Source organism: Erpetoichthys calabaricus, chromosome 5 (assembly GCF_900747795.2).
Source record: "Erpetoichthys calabaricus chromosome 5, fErpCal1.3, whole genome shotgun sequence".
NCBI lineage: Eukaryota > Metazoa > Chordata > Cladistia > Polypteriformes > Polypteridae > Erpetoichthys > Erpetoichthys calabaricus.
Window position 1 is genome coordinate 11,943,265 of NC_041398.2, and position 25,811 is coordinate 11,969,075.

Below are 25,811 nucleotides of genomic sequence, written 5' to 3' on the forward strand. Positions count from 1 at the left end.
AAACGACTATACATTGTTAGGCCTATCAACATATGTGTGGTGTTTGAACTTATTAAACGTTTACGAAACAGCAACAGCTCTTCATGTATTACTTCAATGACGGAGTAGGAAGGCCAACAGTGAACGATAGAAAGTGGGATGCTGAAATAATTGAAAAATGTGTTGAAAATGGAAACCAGTGACGGTAACGTTATTCTGTATTAATGTTAATGGTCGTCTGCATTGTCATTTTCTTTATATATTCTGTTATATCAGGTTGTGTTAATATATTGTGGTGTGCAGGCAGCTTGTGATGCTCTGTATGGGGCAGAAAGGGCAGACAGCTGTAAGTGATGGGACTGGCTGAGGGGCTTCTGTTCTGTGAGAGGCGGACAGGAGAAGTGATGAGAGAAGTGAAGGTGTGGAGCAGGGAGTCAGGAGACAATAAGCAGGAGTGTTTGTGTATCAAAAAGACACAACGAGAGTGGCAGGAGATCAACTGATCAGTAGGGAAAGCTTTCTGTGATTGTTTAGGAGGTGAGCTCAGTAACCAAATAACGGAGTGTAAGACAGGACACCGCTTGTGAGGGAACGAAGACTCCACGTAAAACGTAGAAAACTCCAGGACCTCTGAGTTGTATTTGATTATTACGCTGGTCATTACAATATTATATAAATTAATTCATTTTATTAATATAGTTTTTCATGACTGTTCGCTACACTAATCTACTGTATGTCATTTTTAAAGTAGCTCCTCTGTTTTCCGTCTTTTCTCTTATCCGTCACAGCCTCGGTCCTGACCCCTGACTGATAATTGAGGTTTTACTGGACCTTATAAACCTGATGTTTCAAGTTCAGAGCATTGGCTGCTGGAGTCCATCCTGGTGAGACTGGTGCAAGTCATGAAACAGCTCAGGATGAGATCCCCAAGGTGGCCCACAAACAACTGAGTTCTCTCCTCACAGCCAGCTGAGTTTCTTTCTGCTCTGATCAGTTTCTCTTTTGAGTTTCTAAGGCAGTGGGAGGCCAACTATAGCCTGCTGTGTAGAAATGTCCACTGGCAGGGGTGCGAGCGTCACGTGGGCTACGCGTAGAAATGTCTGACATTCGGACCCTCCTGAGGTGTTCTTAACAAGATGATGTTACAGTTGGCTGATGTCAGCGTAGTAAGTGAGCACACAATGTCATCCTAAACGTAATTCAATAGAAGGTCTGACACATCGATAGACACACTCTGTACTGCTGACACTTACACGCTGAGTGTGCTTAGCTGCTTGTCTGCCTTTGTGGTTTTTGTCCATTTTTAATGAATCAGAGTTTGCGTTTGTCTGATCTCAGGGCTGTTTAAGAGACACATTATTGTCACATGTCAGTCTATATTGTACTCCAGAGTTAAGTCTATGATTCTTACAAAAAGTTCAGCTCAGTAATGTTAATATACTATTCCTGTGTAGACTTTCTGTTTTTAATGATATAACTCATCAGACTCTTCATTAGTGTTCTGCACGGCCTGTTAAAGCCCACTGAGACACTCCTTGGGTGATTTGTGGATATACAAGAAAAGAGAAATTGTGTTCTTTCCAGTGTGAGGTGCGCAGAGTGACGAGTAAAGCAGACAGGCCTGTTCCTTGTGCTGCTCCAGTGTTGCTCACACAGTCCTTGAGTCTGCCTGACAGATAGTCCATCATCAGGACACCACAGGCTCACCCACCTGCACATCTCTGTGCTGACCCCTTAACAGAGATGGCTGGGTGGTCTTGAAAGCTCTGGTGAAACCAAAACAAATAAACGTAATAAACATCTCTATATTATAAGAGATGAGACGTGATCTTTCTGAAGAGAATTTTTGGAAGTGCAGAGAGACGGAAGCAAGATCAGCGAGATGGAGACTTTGGCCATTTTGAAAGTCTACAAAAATGATAGTAAAGATCGCATTCGCACAAACAAACAAAAATTATTACTCAGTGAAATAACAGAACAGCGAAAAGAGATTGAATATATTGTTTGGATTGAAACTTTAAGTCAGAGACTTGTAGATCGTCAAATTCATGTTGTCATCATGGTAAAGTAGTGTTTCTTCCCAATGAAGAGGCCTCTCCACGAGAACTAAAAGATTTGCGGATTGGTGAAAGTGAAATCCACGTACGCGGTCACGCTTGGGTCACAGAGTGGCACAGATACACAGGAGACTTTTAAATGTTTGAAGCGCCGCACGAATCAAACCTGCGGGTGGACGAGTGAAGTGAGCAGGGGGCAGAGGTCACAAGTTTAATTAAAAATAATAATCCGACACCTAAACAAAACACCTGAGTTAAGTAACACACAAAATAAATCATTTCTGAGTTTTAGAATTCCTTTAAGTTGCCTTCTTCCTGAATTCAACAGAATCGTTTGTGTATTTTGGTATCTCACTTGACTCCAGAAAATGACAACGGCAGACAACGTCCTCACATGTCCGACTCAGGATATCAAATGTCCTTGTAGATCCTATAATTACTTACATGACGTGTTTAAGTCCTCCTGGCCTTTCACCAGTTTCTTTACTTTACACTCCAGTTTGTTTTTATTTTTTTTAGTGTTGTGTGAACTTCACATTTCCCAGTTTGTCGATGTGATGTCTTCTAAACGTCAAGAACTAACTCAAACACTAGTGTGCCTTCAAACTGTCTTCTGTATTTGACACACTCTTCAAACCCAAACTCAATCTTACATCAATTAAATTAAACCTTTCTTTTAATCTTTATTGTCATTCCTGTTTGTTAAATTAAGTCTAAGTTGTGTCATGAATTGTCAAACAAATGTGTTGTGAAAATATCAGGAGTCAGAAAGAGAAGAAGAAATCACAAAGTGAACGTGAATTCTGATCTGACCATGCGTGTCCTCTTGTGTGTCCAAACAGAAACAGCTGGGGGCAACACTGAGTGACATCAAGAGGGGACTTGAGGAGAGAGAGAAGACACTGAAAGAGACGAGGAGGGCGATGGGCAAGATGAAGGTGAGTGGAATAGGAAGACAACACTTCATATCAAAGAGAGGAGAAATAAATGAGAACTTGAAGAGCAGCAGAGCTTCACTGGTGATGATGAGTAGGGACACGAGAAGGGAGAGTTAGAGAAGACGTTGTGTGGTGTCCTTCATGGCCTTTCACTGTTGACAGAATCCCAGGTGTTACTCAGTGGAGACTCAGACAGCATCACCCTAAAGTCCTCTGGTATTCCATCAGATGCTTAAAGGGAACTTAACTCTTCTAACAGAAACTCACACTGAAGGTCGATGCTGATGTTCTGAATTAGATCAGCGAGCACAACGTCCATTAATGGTCTAAGTTGTTTTTATTTCAAAAATAGCATTGCATACAATCAAGTTCAACTTATACAACAAATGACTTTCAAAGTCTAAATGAAAAATAATAAAAAAAATCAGAAACTTAAATCAGAAATCTAAACAAACAAAAAAATGCAAAAAATAAAAAACTACCAAACAGGATTCACGCTGCAACCCAGAAAAAGAGAGAAGAGCCGAGAGCTGGGCCAAAATTCCTGATAATTTAGAAAAATAAATAAATAAATAGATAGATTGATAAAAAGGCAGAATTTCCTTTTCCTCTGCTATGGATGCTTATTTTAAAGTTAATTAATTAATTAGATCTTGCCATATTTTATAAAGGTTTTGAACAGATCTTGTAAGTGATAATTTGTTTTTTTTTAAATGTCAAACATCAGTGACCCAATGACTTATCACAGGTGGGTTGAGGGTCTTCAAGTTCAGCAGGACAAGTCCACGAGCTCACAATGTGCTCAAGGCAGTTACAGTCAATGTGTCCTCCTCCACTTTAAGCCCCTCTGATAGCCCACCAACCACAGCTGTTAGTGAGTTAGGAGTGATTTTGACCCCAAGGCTGTCTGATAAAACATTCAAACATTTTGCCCATAAATGATGTTACTTTGTTGTCCTCACTAAACATGTGGCCCAGTGAGGCTGGAGCTCGATTGCCATACTCGCAGGTTGGATTCTTCCCAATTTTAAATGAGATAAATGTGATCGATGAAAGAGTCAAAGTCAAATGGTTGAATACTTTGCACATATGGAGCTGGAGTGTATTCTATGCATGACTGACTTCCACTCATTTTCTGAGATATTCATTAAAAGGTCCTTTTCCCGCCGTATCCTAGGACCCTTAAAGGGGAGATTCTTTGAAATGTTTTTATATGTTGATGAGATGCTTGACTCCTTAGGACTGATTAGGCTTTTTTCTGGAAAAGAAATGGGTGGGAGTTGAGGAAAATTGGGTATGTTTTTTGGGTAGATTTTTGTTTTGTCTATGTTTTTTAACTTTGCTAATAATAGTGGAGCTAACTTAGTTGAAAATGTCTTTATAAAATTCCACTGGTTGCCATCAGGGCCTGTTATTTTTCCCACTTTGGAGTGAGTTTACAGCATCCAGTAGTTCTGAGAGTGTCGGAGGTTTGTCCAGATCCTCTTCACTAAGAGTGTCCAGCTGTCGTATTTGCATTACATCAAAGAACTCCTCAGATTGTGTCTCGTCTTCTTTAAACTGAGTAGAATATAAAGACTTAGAGTACTTGTTAAATGTGTGTTATATTTCTAGGCTTCATTACTTTATCTCCAGTTGCGTTGGTAATTTCTGTTATTGCGTTGCAAACTTCCTGCTTGGTCTTTGCTGAGCTAAGATCTTATTAGCCTTCTCTCCATGTTCACCGTAATGATGTTGCAATTTGAAGATGAGTTGTTCAGGTTCTTTTGTTATCAAGAGGTTACATTCTGATTAGAGAGCCTGTCTTTTCTTGCAAAATACCTCATTTGGAGAGATGAGATATTCTTGATTTTTTCTGTAGATCGTAATGGTCTTCTCTTCTTCATTCTGGTATTTCTCACTTTTATTAGACTCCACAACTTAAGGATCTCCACTGTTTGACTGAGTGCAGACTTTACATAACATACACCTCCAAATGTTTTACTTCAGCTTTAATATTTTATCACAAAGGACAGTAAGGTTGTCCAGTGGTGGCATCTGCTGAATCTCAGATCCACTTTCCTCCATTCAGTTTCCATGTGGAGTTTACCCCTTCTTCCAGTATCTCAGTGGGTTTCATCCATTTATTCCAGATCTTCCACCACATCCTCACATTTCAGTTTGGTTAATTGGCAGAAACTCCCAATTGGCATCCATTGTAATCAATAGTGTAGCTCTTACCCTGTAATGATCTGGCAGACTGTCTATGGTAGCACACTCTCTGATGCCCAGTTCTGCCAGGATTCATTTATGTGAAAGTTCTCATCCAGCAGAGACAGAACTCTTCACACACATTTCTGTGCCCAGACAGACCAACCTTATGCAACCTAATTTATTTAACACAGACTCACATTAAACAGACCAACACCATCGAGTGTACTAAAGTACTAAACACAGCCTGTCCAGACCAGTGGGGTGTGTCTTTAGTTCAAAGAAAGTAGGCGGGGCACAATCTGTCACTCAACACTGTGTAGTCAAGTCCAGAAACAGAGGTTACAGCTGAAGGAGTAGAAGTGAAGGAGAGCCAACCTCACAGACCGACCTTCACTTTGGTTTATATTTCTACGCTGATCTGTTTTTGTTGTTTCCTCCTAGAATTCCTGCTTATTACTGATCCATGAAATCCCCTCTCTACACTCATGATGACTCTGACATTTTCAGCCAGGATTCCTTCCACTAGATGGTGTTCAAAGTTTAGTTTCATGTCTTTTTTGTTAATTTATTAATGTTAAAGTTGATTTGGTTGAGTATATGCTTTATTCATTGTATTTGACCTTCTCTATAAGCTGACTTTCTTATGTTCCATGTGGTTTGTGTGTGTCTCAGCAAGAGGAGGACCATCTGCCAATCACCACCACGAGCTTCCCTTCCACCCTATAAACCCTATAAAGTTTGATGAGTTCTTGTGTTCTTTTAGCTGTGCCTTATGCTTTTGTGATTTCTGGATTTTGTCAACCTGTGATTTGTTCTTCAACAGCTGTCATGGATTCTGTTTAGAAACTTTGTTTGTTTTGGATTTGCTTGTTTGTCTCAAAAGAGTGTCTGTGTATTTGAAATGCAACTTTATGAAGAATAAATCTTTAATTTTATTAAGATTCTATGAGGGCCATTATCTATCTATCTATCTATCTATCTATCTATCTATCTATCTATCTATCTATCTATCTATCTATCTATCTATCTATCTATCTATCTATCTATCTATCTATCTATCTATCTATCTATCTATCTATCTATCTATCTATCTATCTATCTATCTATCGTCCTCAGTCTTATTGTGGTATAGCCTGAATCTCTGATCACTCTGTCACTTGTGCTCCTCAGCTTTTTACCAAAGTTTTTAAATTGTTCTGCAGTACTGGTGGTCTGATCCATTCTCTTATAATTGTTCATTTAGAACTGGACACATGTGACAATGACAACTGGATCCTTCCTTGCCTACTCCAGCCAGGAGCCTATCCACCCAACCAAGGAGGTTTTCCACATGTGCACCAAATTGCAAAACACCATATGAAACTCTTTAATTCAGGAGTAAAGCTTCATCTAAATTCCTTAATAATAAATCATATATTATCATTTCTTCCTCATTCTAGTGGCTGGTTAGGAGGTGACCTTTTAGTGCCTCTCATCCTCACCTTCTATCACCGAGTTATGTGAGATACTGTCCAGATGTGCAAAGTTCTGAAAACAGCAGAACACTTCCAGCTTTGTGGTTGGTGATCCTGGACAGCAGGCACCTTTCACCTCACATTTACTTCCCACATAGAACACCCCACCAGGTGTCATTATACAAGTATGAGTCATAGTTACAATAGCAAATTCATTAGTAATAATGCAAAGTTCATAAATGAAGTAGAAACACATCAAACATGGAAATAAACACACAACTCTGAACTTCACAAAGAAAAAGAGATGGAAGAAGGTAAATATGCAAAGAGTTCGTGAAATTACAGGAAAGCTGAAGCCCCTTGACCAATACCTAGACCCTCTTGTTTAATATCTCCATCTCACAGGTCTGATATGGTGACGTCTGACACCCCAAACTAGAATACAACTAATTTACACAAGTCTAATGTCCAGAAATACTTTTATTTTAACACAATTAACTCCTAACACACAAGTTAACTTGTCTTTACAAATCTTCTTCTTCTTCTTCTTCTTCTTCTTCTTCTTCTTGGTCTTGTTCTTCTTCTTCTTCTTGTTCTTCTTCTTCTTCTTCTTGTTCTTGTTCTTCTTCGTGTTCTTGTTCTTCTTCTTCTTCTTCTTGTTCTTGTTCTTCTTCTTCTTCTTCTTCTTCTTCTTCTTCTTCTTCTTCTTCTTCTTCTTCTTCTTCTTCTTCTTCTTCTTCTTCTTCTTCTTCTTCTTCGTTGTCCTACTCCACAACTAACCTCAGGCCGAGCAGGAGATGCCATTTTTAAAGGATGACTTTTATATAAACTATCAGGTCAAATGGAGTCCTTGCAAGACAGTACAGGTGTCCACAGCAGCTCCTGCCATTGGCTCTCAAGGTCCTTCACAAGGAAGCCTTTTATGACTGCGTATCTCATAAAGTTATGCAGTTTCATTAATAGCATCATCAGCAGAGTGATGATGTTACTCAGCATAATGGAGGGAACATATTGTCTGGTAATCAGTCTGCAATTGACCTTCCTTCTGCAAATAAACTACCACCAGTCACTCCAGACCAATTCAAACTGTCCTTCATAACATCAAAATAACAACAAATGTGCCTCATGATTGGTTATTCTTATCAGGTGACTCAATTCTAAATCCTTCTCCTATTTATTAAGATATCTGTGGTAAGAGAGGTGGAAGAAAATGAGAAGAGCTTCACTGCTCTGATACAGTGCATTGAGGAAGCACACAGGAAACTGACTGAGAGGATCAGAGAACAAGAAAAGAGAGAAATGGAGAAGGCTGAAGGAGTTATGGAGCAACTGGAGAAGGAGATTGAGGAGATGAAGAGGAGAGAAGCTGAGTTAAAAGAGTTTTCAGAGACCAAGGACCATCTCCACTTCCTACAGGTGAGAGTGACACTTCACAGTGAGTCTGATCAGACTGGGGTGTGTGGGACCTGAGAACATTTAGAGAGAAATTGAAAAGATCTGAGGAGTTTGTACAACATGACAAGAACAGGCCATTCAGCCCAACAGAGATCGTCTTTTTATATTTCCTTAACATTTCAAATATTCTTTTTACAAATATCTCAAAGTTGTTTAATTCATGTACACGACAGACAGATGAATCTACAGCTGTCTGTGTGAAAAAGTGAATTTTTTATGAAGTGTAAAAGTTGACATCTAATAAAGGATGGTGCCAAATCTTCTGCCAGGATACATCCTGATGTCTCCATCCTTAAACTGATGAGATTCAAATCCTTCAGAATTTCCTCACAGCTGAGACCCCACAGTCCAGTCTCATCACTCATCTCTCTTCTTTCTCGTGTGTTTTTCTCTCACACTCCACACAATAGTCCTGATGTCAACTGTGTTTCACAGACGTTAGTGAGATTCTTTTCTTGATTTACACTGCACACATGGTGGTTGCTAAATAATTCAGCTTCTCTCTTTTGTATGGTTGATGATGACGATGATGATAAAGAAAAAAAGGCATCTAAGATTTCCTCACAAGTCTCACTTCTGAGCTGCAGACCTTCAATTGTATAATCATATTGAAGAGCTTTCTCCCTACATGTGTTAGTGTTTACATTTAATTTAATTTAATTAAGTTTGTCTCAGAACCATTAAAAACCCAACACGTTGTTTTGTGTGCCATGTCAATTCTGGACCCACCTGCCACCTCAGTCGCTTTATCGTGACTCTCCGCTCATGGAGTCCTGTGTGAAAAGCTCATTGATAGTTAAGGTTGATAATCTCTGATGCTCCACTACAATCCACCAAATATTCTCTCATAAATAACCAACAAGTCAATGACAGGCGTTCTCACCATCTAAACCAAGGCTGACTGCCCACCACACTGATCCTTAATTCGGAAGAGCCCCCTCTTATCAGCATTACTTACTTTTTAATGTCTCCTTTCTGAAATCTCGTCCCCTCTTCTGTCCTGATTCAGACTTTCTCATCTCGCTGTGTCCTTCCTACTGATGGAGACTCGCTGAGCTTCACTGTCACCGCTGATTTCTCATCTGAGGACCTGAGAAAGGAGCTGTCAGGTCTGACAAAGAGTCTGAAGAAGATCAGCCAGTGGGTCATCATGACAAGGACACCATCAGGTACAGCGTCTGGTGACATTGTGTTTGTTATTGAAGTCCATTAGGAGGACCAGAGTGACAATAAGAGGACACTGAAGAAGGCCTGCTCTTTAACATTTATCTGCCATCCTTTGCTGTTTATTATTTTTACTATATAGTGCCTTTCACAGTCATTAGCTGAGTGATAACAAACTCTCTAAATAATCAGTTGTTCTTAATCAGATGTTTTAGAATTTTAACTTGAAATGTTATACTCCTTATACTTATTCCACGTATTCTCTTATAAAGTCCTTTTTTCACTTAACTTTGAGATTCTTTTTATTCCTTTGCTTTGCTCACCTTAAGATTAATGAACAGAAATGTGTTTTAAATGGCTAAGCCAGCTCACAGCACAAATGAATTGTTTATTTGAGAACAGAGAAGACGTTAATGGAATCAAATTTAGCTCAGCGTCAGTGCTTTATAATATCACAACATCTCAATCTGCTCCTGCTGTCTTCTCTGTCCATTACATTCTGCTGGATGGAGTCCACGTTAAAAGTTCACATTCATCCATTTTCAGCTGTGCTCCCCCTGGGCTCTCGTGTTTTATATTCCTGCTGTTGTTTGCTCAGAAGTCGTGTCTCCCACCGACATTTAAAAGGATTTTACAGACCAAAAGCATTTTATTTGATATATTTTGGTGGTGAAGATAAGAAAACTGGAGGACTGCGTCAGAACTCTGAGTACTTGAGGACCACCTGAACATTTCAGTGAGTGCAGCCTCAGAGTAAAACACACTTTATAAATTATGAATTACGTACGTTTACACATAAAGACAGCGATTTGTTTAAACACAAACTAAGGTCAAGTAGCCAAGAGCACAGGGTCCATCCCGGCTGTCCACCACATTAGACATATACTGTATGTGTGTATTGTGAAAATAAGAAGAGAGAGTGGGCACAAAGAGTTGGGGTACCACCCTGAAATACCCCGTTTAATGATGAAGATGAAATAAAAAGCACAAAGACGGAGCACAATGATGACGTCTGCTGCAATCAAAGGCTGTCAAGTTAAAGTCACTTGTGAGTCGGAGCTCCGTCTTCCTCAGTCACAGATCTGTGATGAACACCCACTTCTGGTGACATTTTATAGTGGTGTCACAGAAGAGGCGGAGCTTAATTACTGGGCTGTGGAAGTGATGTCACTCATCTTGTGGCCTGTGAAATCATTGAACTGGTGACATTAGCAGGAGCAGCACCCTCTCGACTCAGGGTGGGATTTCTTAAATAGATGGAGCTCTGAAAATGTCCTCATCTGTACCTGCTTGTTATTATGTACAAAATACAGTATATTTATGACATTGTATGTCAGGAGAAAAACCAAGCCATGGGGTTCAAGGGACCATCTGTAGACCTCTGTGATCATATTTTGGTGAGGAGTAGAGAAGAGCAAAAAGATGAAGCCATTTGTAAAGCTCTGAGTGGTCCCAGCAGCAAAACGGCCTGAAGCATATGGAAAGGAAAGAAGTTTGGAACCACCAGGACACTTTCAAGAGATGGCCAGTCTGATTAAATGGGAAGGAAGGGCCTTGGCCAGGGAGGAAATCAAAAACCTAATGGTCACTGCAACAAAACTTCAAAAGTCCTCTGCAGAGATGAGAGAAACTGCAGGAAAGACGGCCAGCTCAGCAGCGCTCCACAAATCAAGCGTTTATGGTGGAGTGGCCAGGCAGAAGATTCTCTCAAGTAAAAGACAACTGACAGCCTGAGAGCATCAAGGGAAAGATTCAATGATCTGATGAGACAAACATTCAACTCTTTAGACAGAATACCAAGCAGGTTGTCTCAACAGGACAAGGCGCTGCTCACCACCCACCTAACGCCATCTCTACAGTGAAGATGGTGGTGACAGCATCAGGCTATGGGGACAGAGTGACAGGTCAGAATTGAGGGGAGGAGAAGTGCAGTCAAATACTGAGAGGACCTTAAAGAAAACCTATGACCTCAGACTGGGTGATGGATCAACGACCTGAAGACTACAGCCAAGACAACTCTGGAGTGGCTTTGTGACAAGTCTGAGTGTCCTTGAGTGACCAGACTGAGACCCCACAGAACAGGAGAGACCTGAAGATGGCAGTTCACAGACGCTTACCTTGAAATCTAATGGAGTTTGAGAGGATCTGCCAGGAAGAATGGGATCAACTGGCCAAATACAGGAGGGCAAAGCTTATAGTGACACTGAGTCATGAAGACCACCAAAGGGGCTTCCACAAAGACCTAAATTAAGTGTCTGCATACTTCTAGGAAGGAGACGTTTCAGTTTTGATTTGTAATAAATGTGCAGACCTTTCTGAAGACCTGCGCTCACTTTGTCATTATGGTTACTGAGTGCAGACTGATGAGCACAAAGACACATTAATCCTTTTAAAATTAAATCAACAACACGGTAAAGTGTGCAGAAAGTGAGGGGTCTCAATACTCTCTGACTCCTCTTTATATTTATTATTAATATGAATATTCAAATCGACATTTGGCCTAATTTGCCAGCCCTTGTATATTTTATAAATGTTTTATTTGAACTCCTCTGCATTTATAATTCGTGTTTAAGAACTAAACTAAGATCCCACAATGCCATCTTCATAGTTTCCATTTTTCTTCTCTTTTCTTTTTATTTTCAGCTCATGAAGCTCCAGTTTTCGCCCTCCAGCCTCCTGAACCTCAGAGCAGAGACGACTTTTTAAAATGTGAGTTTGTGCTTTGACTGAATGGATCATCACAATAAAAATCATTGAAGTTTTAATAGAGCAGGACAGGCTTAGGATATGAAAGTCTGAGTGTTGTGTGACTGAGGGGCTGAGAGTTATGGGGGTCCTGTGACTGGTGCATTATGGGATAGAGAGTCTCAGACAGTGAATCACCAAAGCCGTCTGTTGAACCCAAGTCTTGATGTGTCCAGAAATGTTTAAAAAGGAAAAAGGAAAAAATAAAATCCACGTTATGGGGTGCATTTATATTATCGCACGACTGTATATACAGACACAGTATTAGTTTAAAAATTGTATGTGAAATAAGTTAAAGCTGAGAAAAGTCATAGTCATCCTCCATTCTTTACTCCACAGAGCAGACACTTTGCTTTGAGTTCTCGACTTAACAAATTTTAAACATTAAAACAAATGAAATGGCAGAGAAAATTATTGGGGGTCCTTAGACGTTCAAAGACCTCACTGGACTGTGGTGACATCTCAAGCTGACTGATTCCTGTAATGAGTGTCACCGGGGTCTTCAGTCACTCAGTCAAGTCCTCACTCTGCTGTGTTGTGTCCTTATGTGCCTCACACTGAACGAGTACAAGAGAACAGGAGGAGATGAAGAAGGTCACAGCCAAGGGTGGTCACGGTGATGACTACGAGACCACCTCCACAGAGCTTCATGGTCCAGTGAATACAGCTGCTAATATTCTCAAGATGTTTGTGGGTCCATAGAACTGTAGCCCACCTCCATGATGAGATCACCAGAGTAAAGCTGACCTCCGATTGAACAGAAGGAGAGTTTAAATGGAGGAGATAATGCAGTGTGGTGTGGTGGTGAAGACTTTGGAGTTCAAACCCTGAGGTTGTGGGTTGAAATCCCACTACTGACACCACTGTGTGACCTCAGCAAGTCACTTCACCTGCCTGGGCTCTGATTGGACAAAGAAAAGAAAAGGAAACAATGGAATCTGAGATGATGGGAGTCACCTTGGAAAAGAATGACAGTCAAATAATAAAAAGAGATGACAGGAAACACACGAAAGAAAGAAAGAGAGAGACAATGACAAATGGGAAAGGCACTATATAATAGATAGATAGATAGATAGATATATAGATAGATAGACAGACAGACAGACAGACAGACAGACAGACAGACAGACAGACAGATAGATAGATAGATAGATAGATAGATAGATAGATAGATAGATAGATAGATAGATAGATAGATAGATAGATAGATAGATAGATAGATAGATAGATAGATAGATAGATAGATAGATAGATAGATTATAAATAGTAAATACTGATTGCAGCTTTTATACAAATAATTGATGTGGATGTGAAGTGTGACAGTGGATTGATTTTAAATTTAAGAGGTGGACTGTGACAATAAAACATGTCATTTAATAAGCCAGCGGTCAGTGTGGACAGTCCATTAGACCTTTGACCTCAGTGGTGACCTTATGTTGTTTCTTATCATTTCTGACGACTCAGATGACTTTCAGATGACTGACTTGCCTGCTTTTCTCTTTGTTGTCTGTTGTTATTTTTGTTTTTTACGTTGTCTAAATTCCATTACTTACCACTAACACTATTTTCTTGTCCCCTTTCACTTCATTTCCTTTTTCTTTTCAGTGTCTTAGCTTTGAGCACACACACACAGTCTGTCACATTGATAATTCACTGTCACCTGTCACCATTTCACCACCGTGACACTTTTAATTTTTTCCCCTTTTTATCCCCACCTTTAATTCTATTTTTGAGGTCTTTACCTTTTTTAAGGCCATTTGTTTCCTTGTCCTTCTTTATTCCTCCTTTCTCCCACTCCTTCCTTTTCACATTTCTGTACAATGTCTGTATTGTTATTTTCCTGTTATGAATCCCCAGTTCATTCCTCCACCACCACATATTTTCTTTTATTATTTTGATCATTTTCCATTCCCTTATTGTCATTTTTACATTTAACTCCTTCCCTACTAACCATACAACACTCCTTCTTTTGTCATCCCCTCTTTTCTTGTCCTCCCTTTCCATTCCTTTAACCCCTCATTCCACACATCTTGTGTCTTTTTGCAGTTCCTAAACACATGCTCTGGTGTTTCCACCTCTCAGCAGTTCTCCCTCGGACATATTGAACTTTTCGTGACTCTCCTTTTGTACATGGCTGCCTGCGTAGGTAGGATTTCATGTAATGTCACCCACCCGAGGTCTTTTTGTTTATTTGTTAATTCTTTGTCTCATTTTGCTGCCACACTTTTCTTGCTTGCTCTTCAGTGAGCTTTTGGATTTTTAGTACCGTTTCATCTTTTCCTTTATATTTTTTTAGGTCTTTTTTCTTTTCCCAAATTTTGGGATCTCCTTCCTCCCATGAATATCTTTTAACAAATGTTACTATTGTTTTATCATTTTTTGGCATATTAAAGGCAATGGGTCTGCTAGTTGTCATTTTTAATAATTTTGCTTTTCTCAGTTCTGTGCCTAGCAGATATCTGATCATGTCCGCTAATTTCCCCGTTTTATTTAACGCCATATTAACAACAGTTGCTGTGTGTCTTAAAGCCAACTCCCTTTCTATATTCAGATCCTCTTTCCCTCCATTTTCTCTCCTTTTCTTTACCTTCCTCTTTGCCAGTTTTTCACATTTTGAACCCCATAGAAACACAAAACACGTTCTTATAATTCTTCTTAATATTTTCTTTGGTGTATAAACCATTTGCTAAGTATGATAGTTTTGGATTATAACGGCCTTCATCACCAATATCTTCCCTTCCATTCACAAGTTCCTTATCCTCCAAACCTGTTTGTTTGTTGATCTTTTTTCCATTTCTTTCCACTCCATCCTCTCCGTACTCTCGTCTCCAAATCTTATCCCTAATACTTTCTCCACATTTCATAACCTTATTCTTCCTTGTGGTTTTTCTTTCCATTTCCCCCAAAGGACGCATTCCCTCTTACTGAGGTGTAAAGTTGAACCTGACCCCCTCCATAAACACTTCTGTATGTTCTGTTACTTTATTTATACTCCATGTATCTCTGACTATTATTGTTATGTCATCCATATTTGTAAACACTTTTATTTGTTGTCCCCCCCTTCCTGGTACTTCAACTCCTCTTATATTTATGTCCCTCCTAATTTTATTTAATAAGGGCTCTATACACAGAATAAACAGCACTGCTGACAATGGACACCCTTGTCTTACTCCACATTTCTCCTGTATCTCCTCTGTTAGTTTGTTATTTACTTTTATCTGACTTCGTATATCTTTATCGACTACTTTTATCCAGTCCAGAAAACCTTCATGAACTCCCATTTTTTGGAGTATCTTCCACATATATTTATGTGCAATTCTATAAAATGCTTTCTCCAAATCTAAATGTAATATTGTGACATGCAGGTTTCTCTCTCCTGACATTAATACAGTCTCTTAAGACACACCGGTTATCTGCTGCACTTCTCCGCTGTACCACACATATCTGCTCTTTTTTTATTACATTCTCAATATTTGTTTTCAATCTATTTGTCAAAACTCTTGTCAATATCTTCTTGTCTGTTGTCGTCTTTTTAGGATTTAATTATTAATCCCCACAGATTCTGTCCAATCAGATGAGCTCTTTACTATTAGTGTCTGGTCACCGCTGCTCCTGATTGGCTCTTGTTAATTGTCTGTGTTGTGCTCCGCCCCCAGTCCCGTTACACACTCCCAGATTTCTTCACTCGTTTTCTTTTCTCTCCTTTCAGACTTCTGTCCCCTCACACTGGACATCAACACGGCAAACAGAGTCCTCCGTCTGTCTGAAGGGAACAAGAAGGTGACATGTGAGGGGACAGTGACTGAATATCCTGATCATCCTGAGAGATTTGACTCCTGGTCTCAAGTTCTGTGCAGAGAGGCTCTGACTGGGACTCGCTGTTACTGGGAGGTGGAGTGCAGTGGAGACTTCATGAGGATTGGAGTCGCATATAAAGGACTAAGAAGGAAAGGAGGCTTGGAGTGTGGCCTTGGAAACAACAACAAGTCCTGGAATTTGCGGTGTTCTCATTCCAAGTACTCTGTGTGGCACAATAAACAGCAGACTGTAATCAGCGCCCCCTACAGCCCCAGAATAGGTGTGTATCTGGACTGTCCTGCTGGCTCTCTGTCATTTTATAGCGTCTCACACACAATGACCCTCCTGCACAGGTTCAACACCTTCTTCACTGAGCCCCTCTATCCAGGGTTTAGTGTTGGTCCTGACTGCAGTGTAACAATCAGAAAATCTGACACCATGTGACCACTTACCAGTACCCTCCACCAGTCACTTGATGTCCCCACAAACTCAGGTGTCTTTGTGTTTGCAGTTTGGGGTCAAAATTAATTTTATATTATGGGGGGTGGGAGGTGGGGTTAAGCACCTCTGTGAGTGAATTTGTGGATGAGAATGCGGAGCGAGTGCAGCTGTAAGGATCTCCATTATTATTGGGTCTGAGTAGCCAATCAAGTGTGTGTGTCATAGTGAGGGGCAGTGACACCTCAGACCTACAAATACCAGTCTGACCAGCAGGGTTCACTGTTGATTCACAGCCACATATCCTTCAGGCTGACACCCCACCTGTTGTGTCTTCTGAGTGTCACTGAATGTCACCTGTTAAGTCAGCCTATATAGCGCCTTTCAGTAGTGCTGCTCCAGCAGGACCCCTGCCCCTCTATTAGTTACTCTGGTGGTCTGTCACCTCTGAATGACTTCACTGTGAATGTCTAAAGATGAGGACTCACCACTCAGTTACATGTCGGCCATACTGATGGAGTTTGGTGTTTTACTGAGTCACTTGGTGTCATGTTAGACATTAAACTGCACCTCCTCCTTGTTGTTCCCACTGTCACCCAACATCAAGGAGACAAGTCAAGTGACTGACTTCACCGTCACTGTCGGTGTTCAAAGTGATAATCAGATGTGACAGTTGGGGACACTTTTATCTCTCCACTGACACACACATACCCAGGATTAAGGAGTGGCATGTCACCTGACATCAGTCTGTGTGAAGAAGACAATGAAGGCCCAGGCTGACAGCCCCCCCACTGTGTATTACAGGCCTCACCAGCAGATGGCGACTATGACTTCTAAATCTGTCATCTTCATGGAGACTGAGGGGTTAAAAGGAAGAGGAGAAGGTGAATAAAGAGTGAGGGGTGAGGATGATAGAGAAGAGCATCAGGGTGATAAAGGGTGAGATGAGTGACCTGAGACAGAGTGAGTCAGACGAGTGTGTCACTTGTGTGTTTGTGAGTTTTGTTCCTCCCTCCTGATTTTCTCCTCTTTGACTCGTCACACACTGATGGCCGTCCTGTGATCACAGATTGTATTCCTCGTTGATCAAATCCATATCTCGATGTGTGACTGACGTCTGATTCTTTAAGCACTCGCTCATCAGACAGGTTGTCACCCGATAACCTCTTCACTGCTGACCTAAGCCCTGCTGCCCTCTTCTCTCTCCTGTCACCTCAGCCATTGCTTCAGTCCCCGCTGTGTCACCTCATAAAGCCACTGGTCTGTCTGGTCACTCAGGTCCTCGTCACCGCTGCACACTGGCAGTCTTTCAAACTCTACAGGCTGACAGCCATGTTTTCCTGTCGTCTGATGTTTGTGTTGGTTGAGGTCGTCTCCTGCTGACCTTGGAGGCTTTTAGAGCTCAGGATTAATGAAATGGAAATGTCAGTCAGCAGGGTGGGCAGGTGGGCACATTCAGGGCACAATGTCACTTAAAAGTTGATGAGCACACTGGACACATCGCCAGTCACTGATAATCGACTCCACGTCAGCTCCTGTGGCCCTCATCATGTGCTGTCAACTCAGACGCTGGTCATGTGACTTGCACCTTAGTGACATTCCTGTGACTTTCAGGGCTGTGACATCAGCTGATTCTTCTGGAGCCAAACTGCTCCCTCTTGTGGCCTCTCTGCATATTAAACACACGAGAAGTTAGTTTGTGAAGTGTTTGGTGAGATATAAAAAATATTCAGAATATTGACATCACCTTGAAGGACAGTTTGGTTTAATAATAATTAAAGTGTAAAATAATACTTCTTTTAGATTAATCTTTAGTTAATTATGATTAGGTGTTACATTCACAGAGATAAATGGGCTGTTAATGCTTCACAGTTTGAAAAATTTAAATTGGTTTTTAATTTAATAAGATCAAAACACACAGAAAAAAAAAATATGGATGACCCTTGTTTGTCAAATTTGTGCATTTGCTAATTTTTGATTTGTTAATTCTGCTGATCATATCTCATATTTTGAATGTTCTGATGATTTTAAGACTTCTTGTTTATGATTAATCCTCTTTAATAAAAGGACAAATGTCTGTGTGTCTGTCTGTGTATCTGTCCAGTCACTTTGTCTCTGTGTTTCCAATAGATGGCGCCTGTGACGAGGTGAGTGGTCCCTGTGACTCCAGTCTGACCCCACATTTTCAGTATCAGCTGCTAATAAATCCTGACATTTAACTTTATTAGGTACGCTTCTTAAACACTTTTAGTTTTATCCCACCATAATATTCAAGTGATGGCTACTTGCATTCTGTACGCACTGCTGATATTATATGAGGAGTCAAAGCTGCTGTAGTTCTGCTCAGATGTGGATTAGCAATAAGAAGAGACGGCTACTTCAGTCACCTCTCGAAGGGCAGCAGCTGATATTCAGACTTGCTTCAATCGACACCAAGTGTGCATCTCTGCAACCCGGAGCCTCCACCCTGGAGCTCCAAGGAGGTGGCGTTGACTCCACTGGGGGCCAACTGGGAGGAACTTGGAGTTCAAAACACTAAAGAAGCCTGCAATTCTCCACTATGCCCACTAGAGGGGGGTGTACCGTCATATTAGTCAAACAGTCGTAATAATGAGGTAGCAAGTCATATAATTATGAGATGATAAGTCATAATAATATAATAATAACGATCAAGTGCCAGTGACCTGCTATTACTATTAACTGACTTGCATTTAATTTAGTTCTGCTTCTTTAGCAACGTGAGACTCGCAGTCAGATTAACTGGATTCAATTAATAAATTTTGGGGGTCGTTTTAAGTAGTGAGAAGTCAAGTAAAATGACACCTTTAATTGGCTAACAAAAAAATTATAAAGTGCTAAGTTTCGAGGCAACTCGGGCCCCTTCTTCATGCGAGATGTAATCGAAAAATATTTTGATCGCAGATATTTTAACACGTTAGCGGCGATTATTCAGCAGCTCAAGTTCTTACAGATTTGCGCCACTCGTCCAGCTAAAGTGCTCCTTCTTGCTCAGCCGACTTTCTCTTCCCAAGCCATCCCATAATAGTCACAGACACTGCCTCTGTAGATGTCGCTCTCTCCTCGGTGTCTCCATCACTGATGTTCTCCTTTATCGTTTCCCGGCGCTCCTTAAATCTCCCGAGTGTGCGCACATAACCGTGGACTGTCTCAGCCCGTCTTGTGTTAATGGCGGACACTTTGAGATCGCAGCACCGACTGAGCCTCGACTGTAAGCAGACGGCTATTCACGTGAGGCTCACTCCGCTAAGTCTCAGTGTGACACGCGCGCTTCACGGAATGCCCGACTGGTTTAGTTCGGTGCTGCGCTTTGATATCAGCGGGAGCGCGCACTGCGAGGAGGTGGGGGGTGAAGACGGAGCGCAGGTTTGAATGGCACCTTCAGGTTATTACAATTGACCGGGCAGGTTATGAGATCGCAGGTGACTTTGACTTCAGTTTGAAAGACACAAATACAAACACACGTCATCAACTTCAGAGTGTGACTGTGACGAAACCATTTACATGATTCCATTTGATTGTTTATTTTCTATTTTATTATTTATTTTTGAGCACTGCACTTCTGGACACGTTGGCTTCGGTGTGTTACGACAGCACGTGAGGTAATGAGTCGTTCAGGCGCCTAAATTACCTGCGGATTATTCGAAAAGGCTAATGCCGCAGACTGTAGAAGAGAAGGCGGACGGTGATAGCAAGAAGATGATTCGCTGACGCTGACTTTGATTGACATTTATCCCGCCCTTAGCCCTGCCCTTAACCACTCAGGTCTGTCAATGTCGATATGGGCTGCGAGAATCAACACTCTAGATATTCACACATATATTTATACACACGTATTTTTATCTGTCATCAACACACGTCATTTATGTGAGTGTGCGTGCAGACAAGACCCCGTCCGCGTCCCACAGTGAGGGGTACTTGGGCATGCGACACAAGAATAGTGAGACGAAGATCAGAGAATCTGCGCAGACCCTCACGAGTTCATGTCGTTGTGCTCACCGCCGCCTCCTGCTGTGCAGGTTTGACAGTCTGACAGCTGAGCAATGAAGCGCCTACTTGTGGCGGAGCTCCTCGTGGTCAGTCGGCCGGCTGAACTTGACACCCCTCGAGCGGCTCTCTTGTGTCCGCCTCGCCTGCGTTTACATGGCTGTGGTGCGCTGCTGCCCTCTTGTGGCTAGGCCGAGTTCTTCATGAGTATATAAATAACTGGAAAAGTAGGAAAGGCCGCATGTCGTCTGGAGTAGTCTGACATCATGAGTGTCATTCATAAAATTAGTAAAAGAAAGACGTTACATATCCTGCCTTGCTCCCTGTGTTGGCTGAGATTGACTCCAGCAGACCCCCGTGACCCTGTGTTCAGATATAGCAGGTTGGAGAATGACTGACTGACTGAAGACGCTACATACAATAAGGATTGAGTGGTAAACATGTTAAGAGGCAAGGCAGGAACAGAACAATAAATAAGAATGAGACTAAAGCAATTATGACAGAAAGAAAGAAAGAAAGAAAGAAAGAAAGAAAGAAAGAAAGAAAGAAAGAAAGAAAGAAAGAAAGAAAGAAAGAAAGAAAGAAAGAAAGAAAGAAAGAATCCCGCTCAATCAAATAGCGGGTCTTGAGGAGCTTCTCCTGGCAGTCCGGACATCAAGACTGGCGCTCAGTAACTCTGTAGCTCTGAGTCACATCATGAGATGTTATCGGCTTTATTCAGATTTAAAACATCATTTTGAATTTCCCAGTTTGATTGTAAACTTACTGACTTGTTAAAGTCAGACTTAAAGACATTCAATAAGTAGAGAGTGACGTGAAGTGCAAATTAAATACAAGAACAGAGTTCATGCACTTTAATAAAAGGACAAGTGTCTGTCTGTGTGTCTGTCCAGCTGCTATGTGTCTGTCATTCCAACAGATGGCACAAAAGGGGCATCACAAATATTTGTAGTATTAAAATGATGCACCTTATGTTGGAATGAAAAATGTAATGTATTTTATTGCTACAAATGTCTGTAGTGACAACAGGCACTATATAATAAATATCAAATATGAACTGAGCTAACCTGACAAACAGTCCAGCAGAAGAACAGGAGTTTCTGGACGTAACCAGCGGCTGATTTTTGACCCACCAACGAGGAGCGATTGTGATTGTGAACCTGATCTGAAGTGCATGTGGTGTGTCTGCTGGCTACAGAAGAGCAAGGCCAGCAGAAGTAAGACCCCCTGGGTTGGTAACTGGCATAAAACCAAATGTTATACAAGCCTTCATGTGTCTCAGAGACATCTGTACATTTGTTAGTGTTGGTGACAGCGAGTCCCAGTGTGGGGCATTGAGAAGTGTGTGTGTGTGTGTGTGTGTGTGTGTGTCTGTCTGTCTGTCTGTCTGTCTGTCTGTCTGTCTGTCTGTCTGTCTGTTTTCAGTTTTTAAGATGTTTTCATATTTCTACTATCCTTGTGTTTATTAATGTATCATATTATTCTGTTTCTTAAACTAAGTGGGCTTCAGTTGGGGTGTTTACTGAATAATCTGATAAATTCCTGGCATGAACTAAGATAAACTCAAACATTTATCTATACTAATAAAAGTCAAAGCCCTCACTCACTCACTGACTCACTCATCACTAATTCTCCAACTTCCCATGTACGTAGAAGGCTGAAATTTGGCAGGCTCATTCCTTACAGCTTACTTACAAAAGTTAATCAAGTTTCATTTCAAAATTCTAGGCATAATGGTCATAACGGTCGACAACGTACACCATGTTAAACTTTCTTATTTATGGCCCCATCTTCACGAAATCTGGTAGGCGGCTTCCCTGCGCTAACCGAACCCGATATACGTACTTATTTTAGTGGTATGATGCCACTGTCGGCTGCCATATTGAACTTTCCAACGGTCTTTGTTACTTATCTTCAAGAAATTTGGTACGCGGGTTCCCAACACCAACTGAATCCTACTTACGTACATATATACGTCCATAGCCTGCAGCTCGGTCGCTGTGTGAGACGGCGTTGGGTCCCCCATCTGATCTCTTCATTCCCTTCCTTGCTTTTCCACAATATTCACGTCTCCCTGCTGATAACTGCAGCATTTTTATTTAATCCACGGCTTCTCCGCTGTTTTATTGTTCGTTTATTACGATTATAGTTATTGTGTAGGTATTTTAGACTGAGTAGAGGTGATGGCACCTTCATTCAAGAAAATTGTAAAATAAATATTCCTACAAATCTCTGCCTCCTTGTGAATACCTTACAAAGCGTTCTTCAAAATGTTTACCCCAATCTACGAAATCTCCATGAAAACGACGTGTCATGACTGAGGGAGAGAGCTATCCTGACACCAAGAAATGACATGACTACGACTATAAACCACATTTTACTTCAAGAACGACCTTCACAACTGAAAACATATCAGTGTGTGGATTCAGTTGTAGAAGTGGAAGATGCGGTGCACCATCTGGTAGAGTTTCTCCACTCTCTGAATCCACCAGGCACTCCTGATCATAATGTAATTTTGAAGGTTGGGGCACCAATAATGTTACTGAGAAACTTACAGCCACCGAAACTTTGTAATGGCTTCAGGTCACATGTCTGCAAAAGAACCTAATTGAGGCAACTATTTTTACTGGTGGTGGCTCAGAGAGAGTTTTTATTCCTCACGTCCCCGTTATACCCTCTGATCTCCCATTTCAATTCAAACGCCTATAATTTCCACTAAGGCTCCGCTTCGCAATGACAATTAATAAGTCTCAGGGACAGACCCTACAAAAGGGTGGCATTGATTTGAGGCAAGATTGCTTTTCACATGGCCAACTATACATTACATGCTCAAGAGTAAGCTCAGCGCACATCTTGGTCATATTACAACCGGAGGGGCGAACTGACAACGTGGTATACAAAGAGATCCTTAACAAATAATTATTGGTACATTTTCCCTCAGTTTAAAAAGGTTTACTTTTCCTCTAAATAAAAATTTTAAAGCAGTACTTCGCCGCTGCGAAGCGCGGGTATTTTGCTAGTTAATGAAAAGCAGGAGACAAGAACTTATTATGGGATGGACAATTTGTTTAATAAAGACGACTAATGTGGCGTCTGATGTGGACTTCAGTGTGTAATAAATGAATAAGAAACACTGACGAGAATGACACTTTAGGAGACCCCCTGTGACAGGTCATCTCTTCTGTCACTTGGTGGTCTTCACTCTCTGAGCTCCTGTCTCACATTAACTGTTCACCCTCAGTGTCTCCTCAGATGTTCTCTCTGTCAGCTCTCAGCTTTCTCTTTAAATCTCCTCCTCCTCCTCCTCCTCACTGAGCTCAGACAAACTTTCACTTTCGTTTCTTCACAAGTCACTTCCTTGTTCCTCTGACTGATTCTCTCTGCCTGCCTCTCCTCAGACTGATGATGGCTGAAGCCCAGCTGTGTGTGTCACAGGACGAGTTCACCTGCTTGGTGTGTCTGGACACCCTGACTGACCCCGTCGCTATCCCCTGTGGTCACAGTTTCTGTCTGAAGTGCCTCACGGACTGCTGGGATCAGAGCCAAGAGTGCAGCTGTCCTCAGTGCAGACACACCTTCACCACCAGGCCTGAGTTGAAAAGAAACACTCTGCTGAATGAAGTCATCAAGAAATTAAAGAAGACAACTCTCAGTTCTCCTCCTCCTCAGAATTATGCTGGCCCTGGAGACATGGAGTGTGACTTCTGTACTGGTAAGAAGTTCAGAGCGGTGAAGTCCTGTCTCACCTGCCCGGCCTCCTACTGTCAGACTCACCTGCAGCCTCACTATGAAGGAAACGCCCTGAAGCACCACAAGCTGGTTGATCCTGATAGAAATCTGAAGGAGAAACTCTGTGAGAAACATCAGAAAAGTCTGGAGATATTCTGTAAAACTGATGATTCCTGTATCTGCATGACGTGTGTGGTGACTGGACATAAAAATCATGAAATGGTCGAGCTGGAGACAGAAAGAGATGAAAAGCAGGTGAGTGATGTTAAGTGTTTAATGGAAACTGTTTGAATAACTTTGAGTTAAGGAATTTGTACATTTAATGTGACACAGAAATCTCTTCATCTCCAGTAAAACTCGATTATCTGTCACTTGATTAAATGTCAGGACTAAATAACAAAAACCCAACCTTCTGCACGCCAGTGTCTCCCGATTACTACTGCGAGTTCTGCACATTGGAACAACAGAAATCCCAGTGTCCGTTACGTACCTTCAGCTTTAATGGCGGTTTGTAGCTTTTCTCTTTTGTTATAATTAAACTAAACGACTATACATTGTTATGGCCTATCAACATATGTGTGTGGTGTTTGAACTTATTAAACGTTAACAGCAACAGCTCTTCAAGTATTGCTTCAATGACGGAGTAGGAAGGCCAACAGTGAATGATAGAAAGCGGGATGCTGAAATAATTGAAAATGAGTTGAAAATGGAAACCAGTGATGGTAACGTTATTCTGTATTAATGTTAATGGTCTTCTGCATTGTCATTTTCTTTATATATTCTGTTATATCAGGTTGTGTTAATATATTGTGGTGTGCAGGCAGCTTGTGATGCTCTGTATGGGGGCAGAAAGGGCGGAAAGCTGTAAGTGATGGGACTGACTGAGGGGCTTCTGTTCTGTGAGGGGTGGACAGGAGAAGTGAGGAGAGAAGTGTGGAGCAGGGAGTCAGGAGACAATAAGCAGGAGTGTTTGTGTATCAAAAAGACACAACGAGAGTGTCAGGAGATCAACTGATCGGTAGGGAAAGCTTTCTGTGATTGTTTAAGAGGTGAGCTCTGTAACCAAATAACGGAGTGTAAGACAGGACACCGCTTGTGAGGGAACGAAGACTCCACGTAAAACATAGAAAACTCCAGGACCTCTGAGTTGTATTATAATACAATATTATACAATATTATACAATATTAATACAATATTATATAAATTAATTCATTTTGCTAATATAGTTTTTTATGACTGTTCGCTACACTAATCTACTGCATGTCATTTTTAAAGTAGCTGCTCTGTTATCCGTCTTCTCTCTTATTCGTCACAGCCTCGGTCCTGACCCCTGACTGATAATCGAGGTTTTACTGGACCTTATAAACCTGATGTTTCAAGTTCAGAGCATTGGCTGCTGGAGTCCATCCTGGTGAGACTGGTGCAAGTCATGAAACAGCTCAGGATGAGATCCCCAAGATGGCCCACAAACAACGGAGTTCTCTGAAAGCGTCACCTCCACCTGAGTGACCATAAACCACGTCAGGAGTTCACCTGCTCGGAGTCTGAGAACTTCTGACTGGGACTCGGTAGTTAAGATAAAGTCAGAGGGTGAATTCTGGGAGTTGACATCACCATAACTGTGTGAAGGAGAAGGCTGTAGCTGTTGTGAGGGTCTCTTCATAAATTCAGTAAGAAAACTAAAGTGGACTTGAATCAGTTCAGAGCAGCGTCTCACACACACAGAGGAGCTGTAAGGGAGTGCAGGCAACCTGTGAGGAAAACCAAACTGCCATCATAGTGCTGACTCTAGAAACTTAATAAGTAATGAAGAACTGAAGCAAAACTGAGACGAGAACATTTAAAAGCTGCTTCT

General features: G+C 41.3%; 4 protein-coding genes and 1 long non-coding RNA gene across 9 annotated transcripts in view; 4 read left to right on the top strand and 1 right to left on the bottom strand.

Moving 5' to 3' along the window:
- The window catches only part of LOC127527847 (E3 ubiquitin/ISG15 ligase TRIM25-like), a 117,695-nt gene extending 114,132 nt beyond the window's left edge, over positions 1 to 3,563 (top strand). The window contains exon 3 of the mRNA XM_051927987.1: positions 2,975 to 3,563. Within this exon, the coding sequence (XP_051783947.1) occupies positions 2,975 to 3,091 (117 nt within the window). The 3' untranslated portion in view covers positions 3,092 to 3,563. The remainder of the gene's footprint in view (positions 1 to 2,974) is intronic.
- The window catches only part of LOC114644582 (E3 ubiquitin/ISG15 ligase TRIM25-like), a 182,535-nt gene extending 166,208 nt beyond the window's left edge, over positions 1 to 16,327 (top strand). Inside the window, exon 9 of the mRNA XM_051927858.1 lies at positions 16,277 to 16,327. The gene's annotated coding sequence lies outside the window, so the exon portion shown is untranslated. The remainder of the gene's footprint in view (positions 1 to 16,276) is intronic.
- Positions 1 to 25,811, bottom strand: part of LOC127527857 (uncharacterized) — a 134,184-nt gene that overhangs the window by 86,816 nt on the left and 21,557 nt on the right. Inside the window, exon 2 of one of the 3 annotated variants that reach the window (XR_007934998.1) lies at positions 17,435 to 17,466. The exons of the other annotated variants lie outside the window; for them this stretch is intronic. This is a non-coding gene — a long non-coding RNA (uncharacterized LOC127527857). The remainder of the gene's footprint in view (positions 1 to 17,434; positions 17,467 to 25,811) is intronic. 3 annotated transcript variants of the gene reach the window in all.
- Positions 1 to 25,811, top strand: part of LOC114641751 (E3 ubiquitin/ISG15 ligase TRIM25-like) — a 182,952-nt gene that overhangs the window by 56,957 nt on the left and 100,184 nt on the right. For both annotated transcript variants that reach the window (XM_051927994.1, XM_051927996.1), the window contains exon 2: positions 23,398 to 24,210. In XM_051927994.1, the coding sequence (XP_051783954.1) occupies positions 23,629 to 24,210 (582 nt within the window). In that variant the 5' untranslated portion in view covers positions 23,398 to 23,628. The remainder of the gene's footprint in view (positions 1 to 23,397; positions 24,211 to 25,811) is intronic.
- Positions 1 to 25,811, top strand: part of LOC114644581 (tripartite motif-containing protein 16-like) — a 203,986-nt gene that overhangs the window by 56,578 nt on the left and 121,597 nt on the right. Inside the window, exon 2 of one of the 2 annotated variants that reach the window (XM_051927892.1) lies at positions 2,879 to 2,974. The exons of the other annotated variant lie outside the window; for it this stretch is intronic. Coding sequence (XP_051783852.1) covers positions 2,879 to 2,974 — 96 coding nt within the window. The remainder of the gene's footprint in view (positions 1 to 2,878; positions 2,975 to 25,811) is intronic. 2 annotated transcript variants of the gene reach the window in all.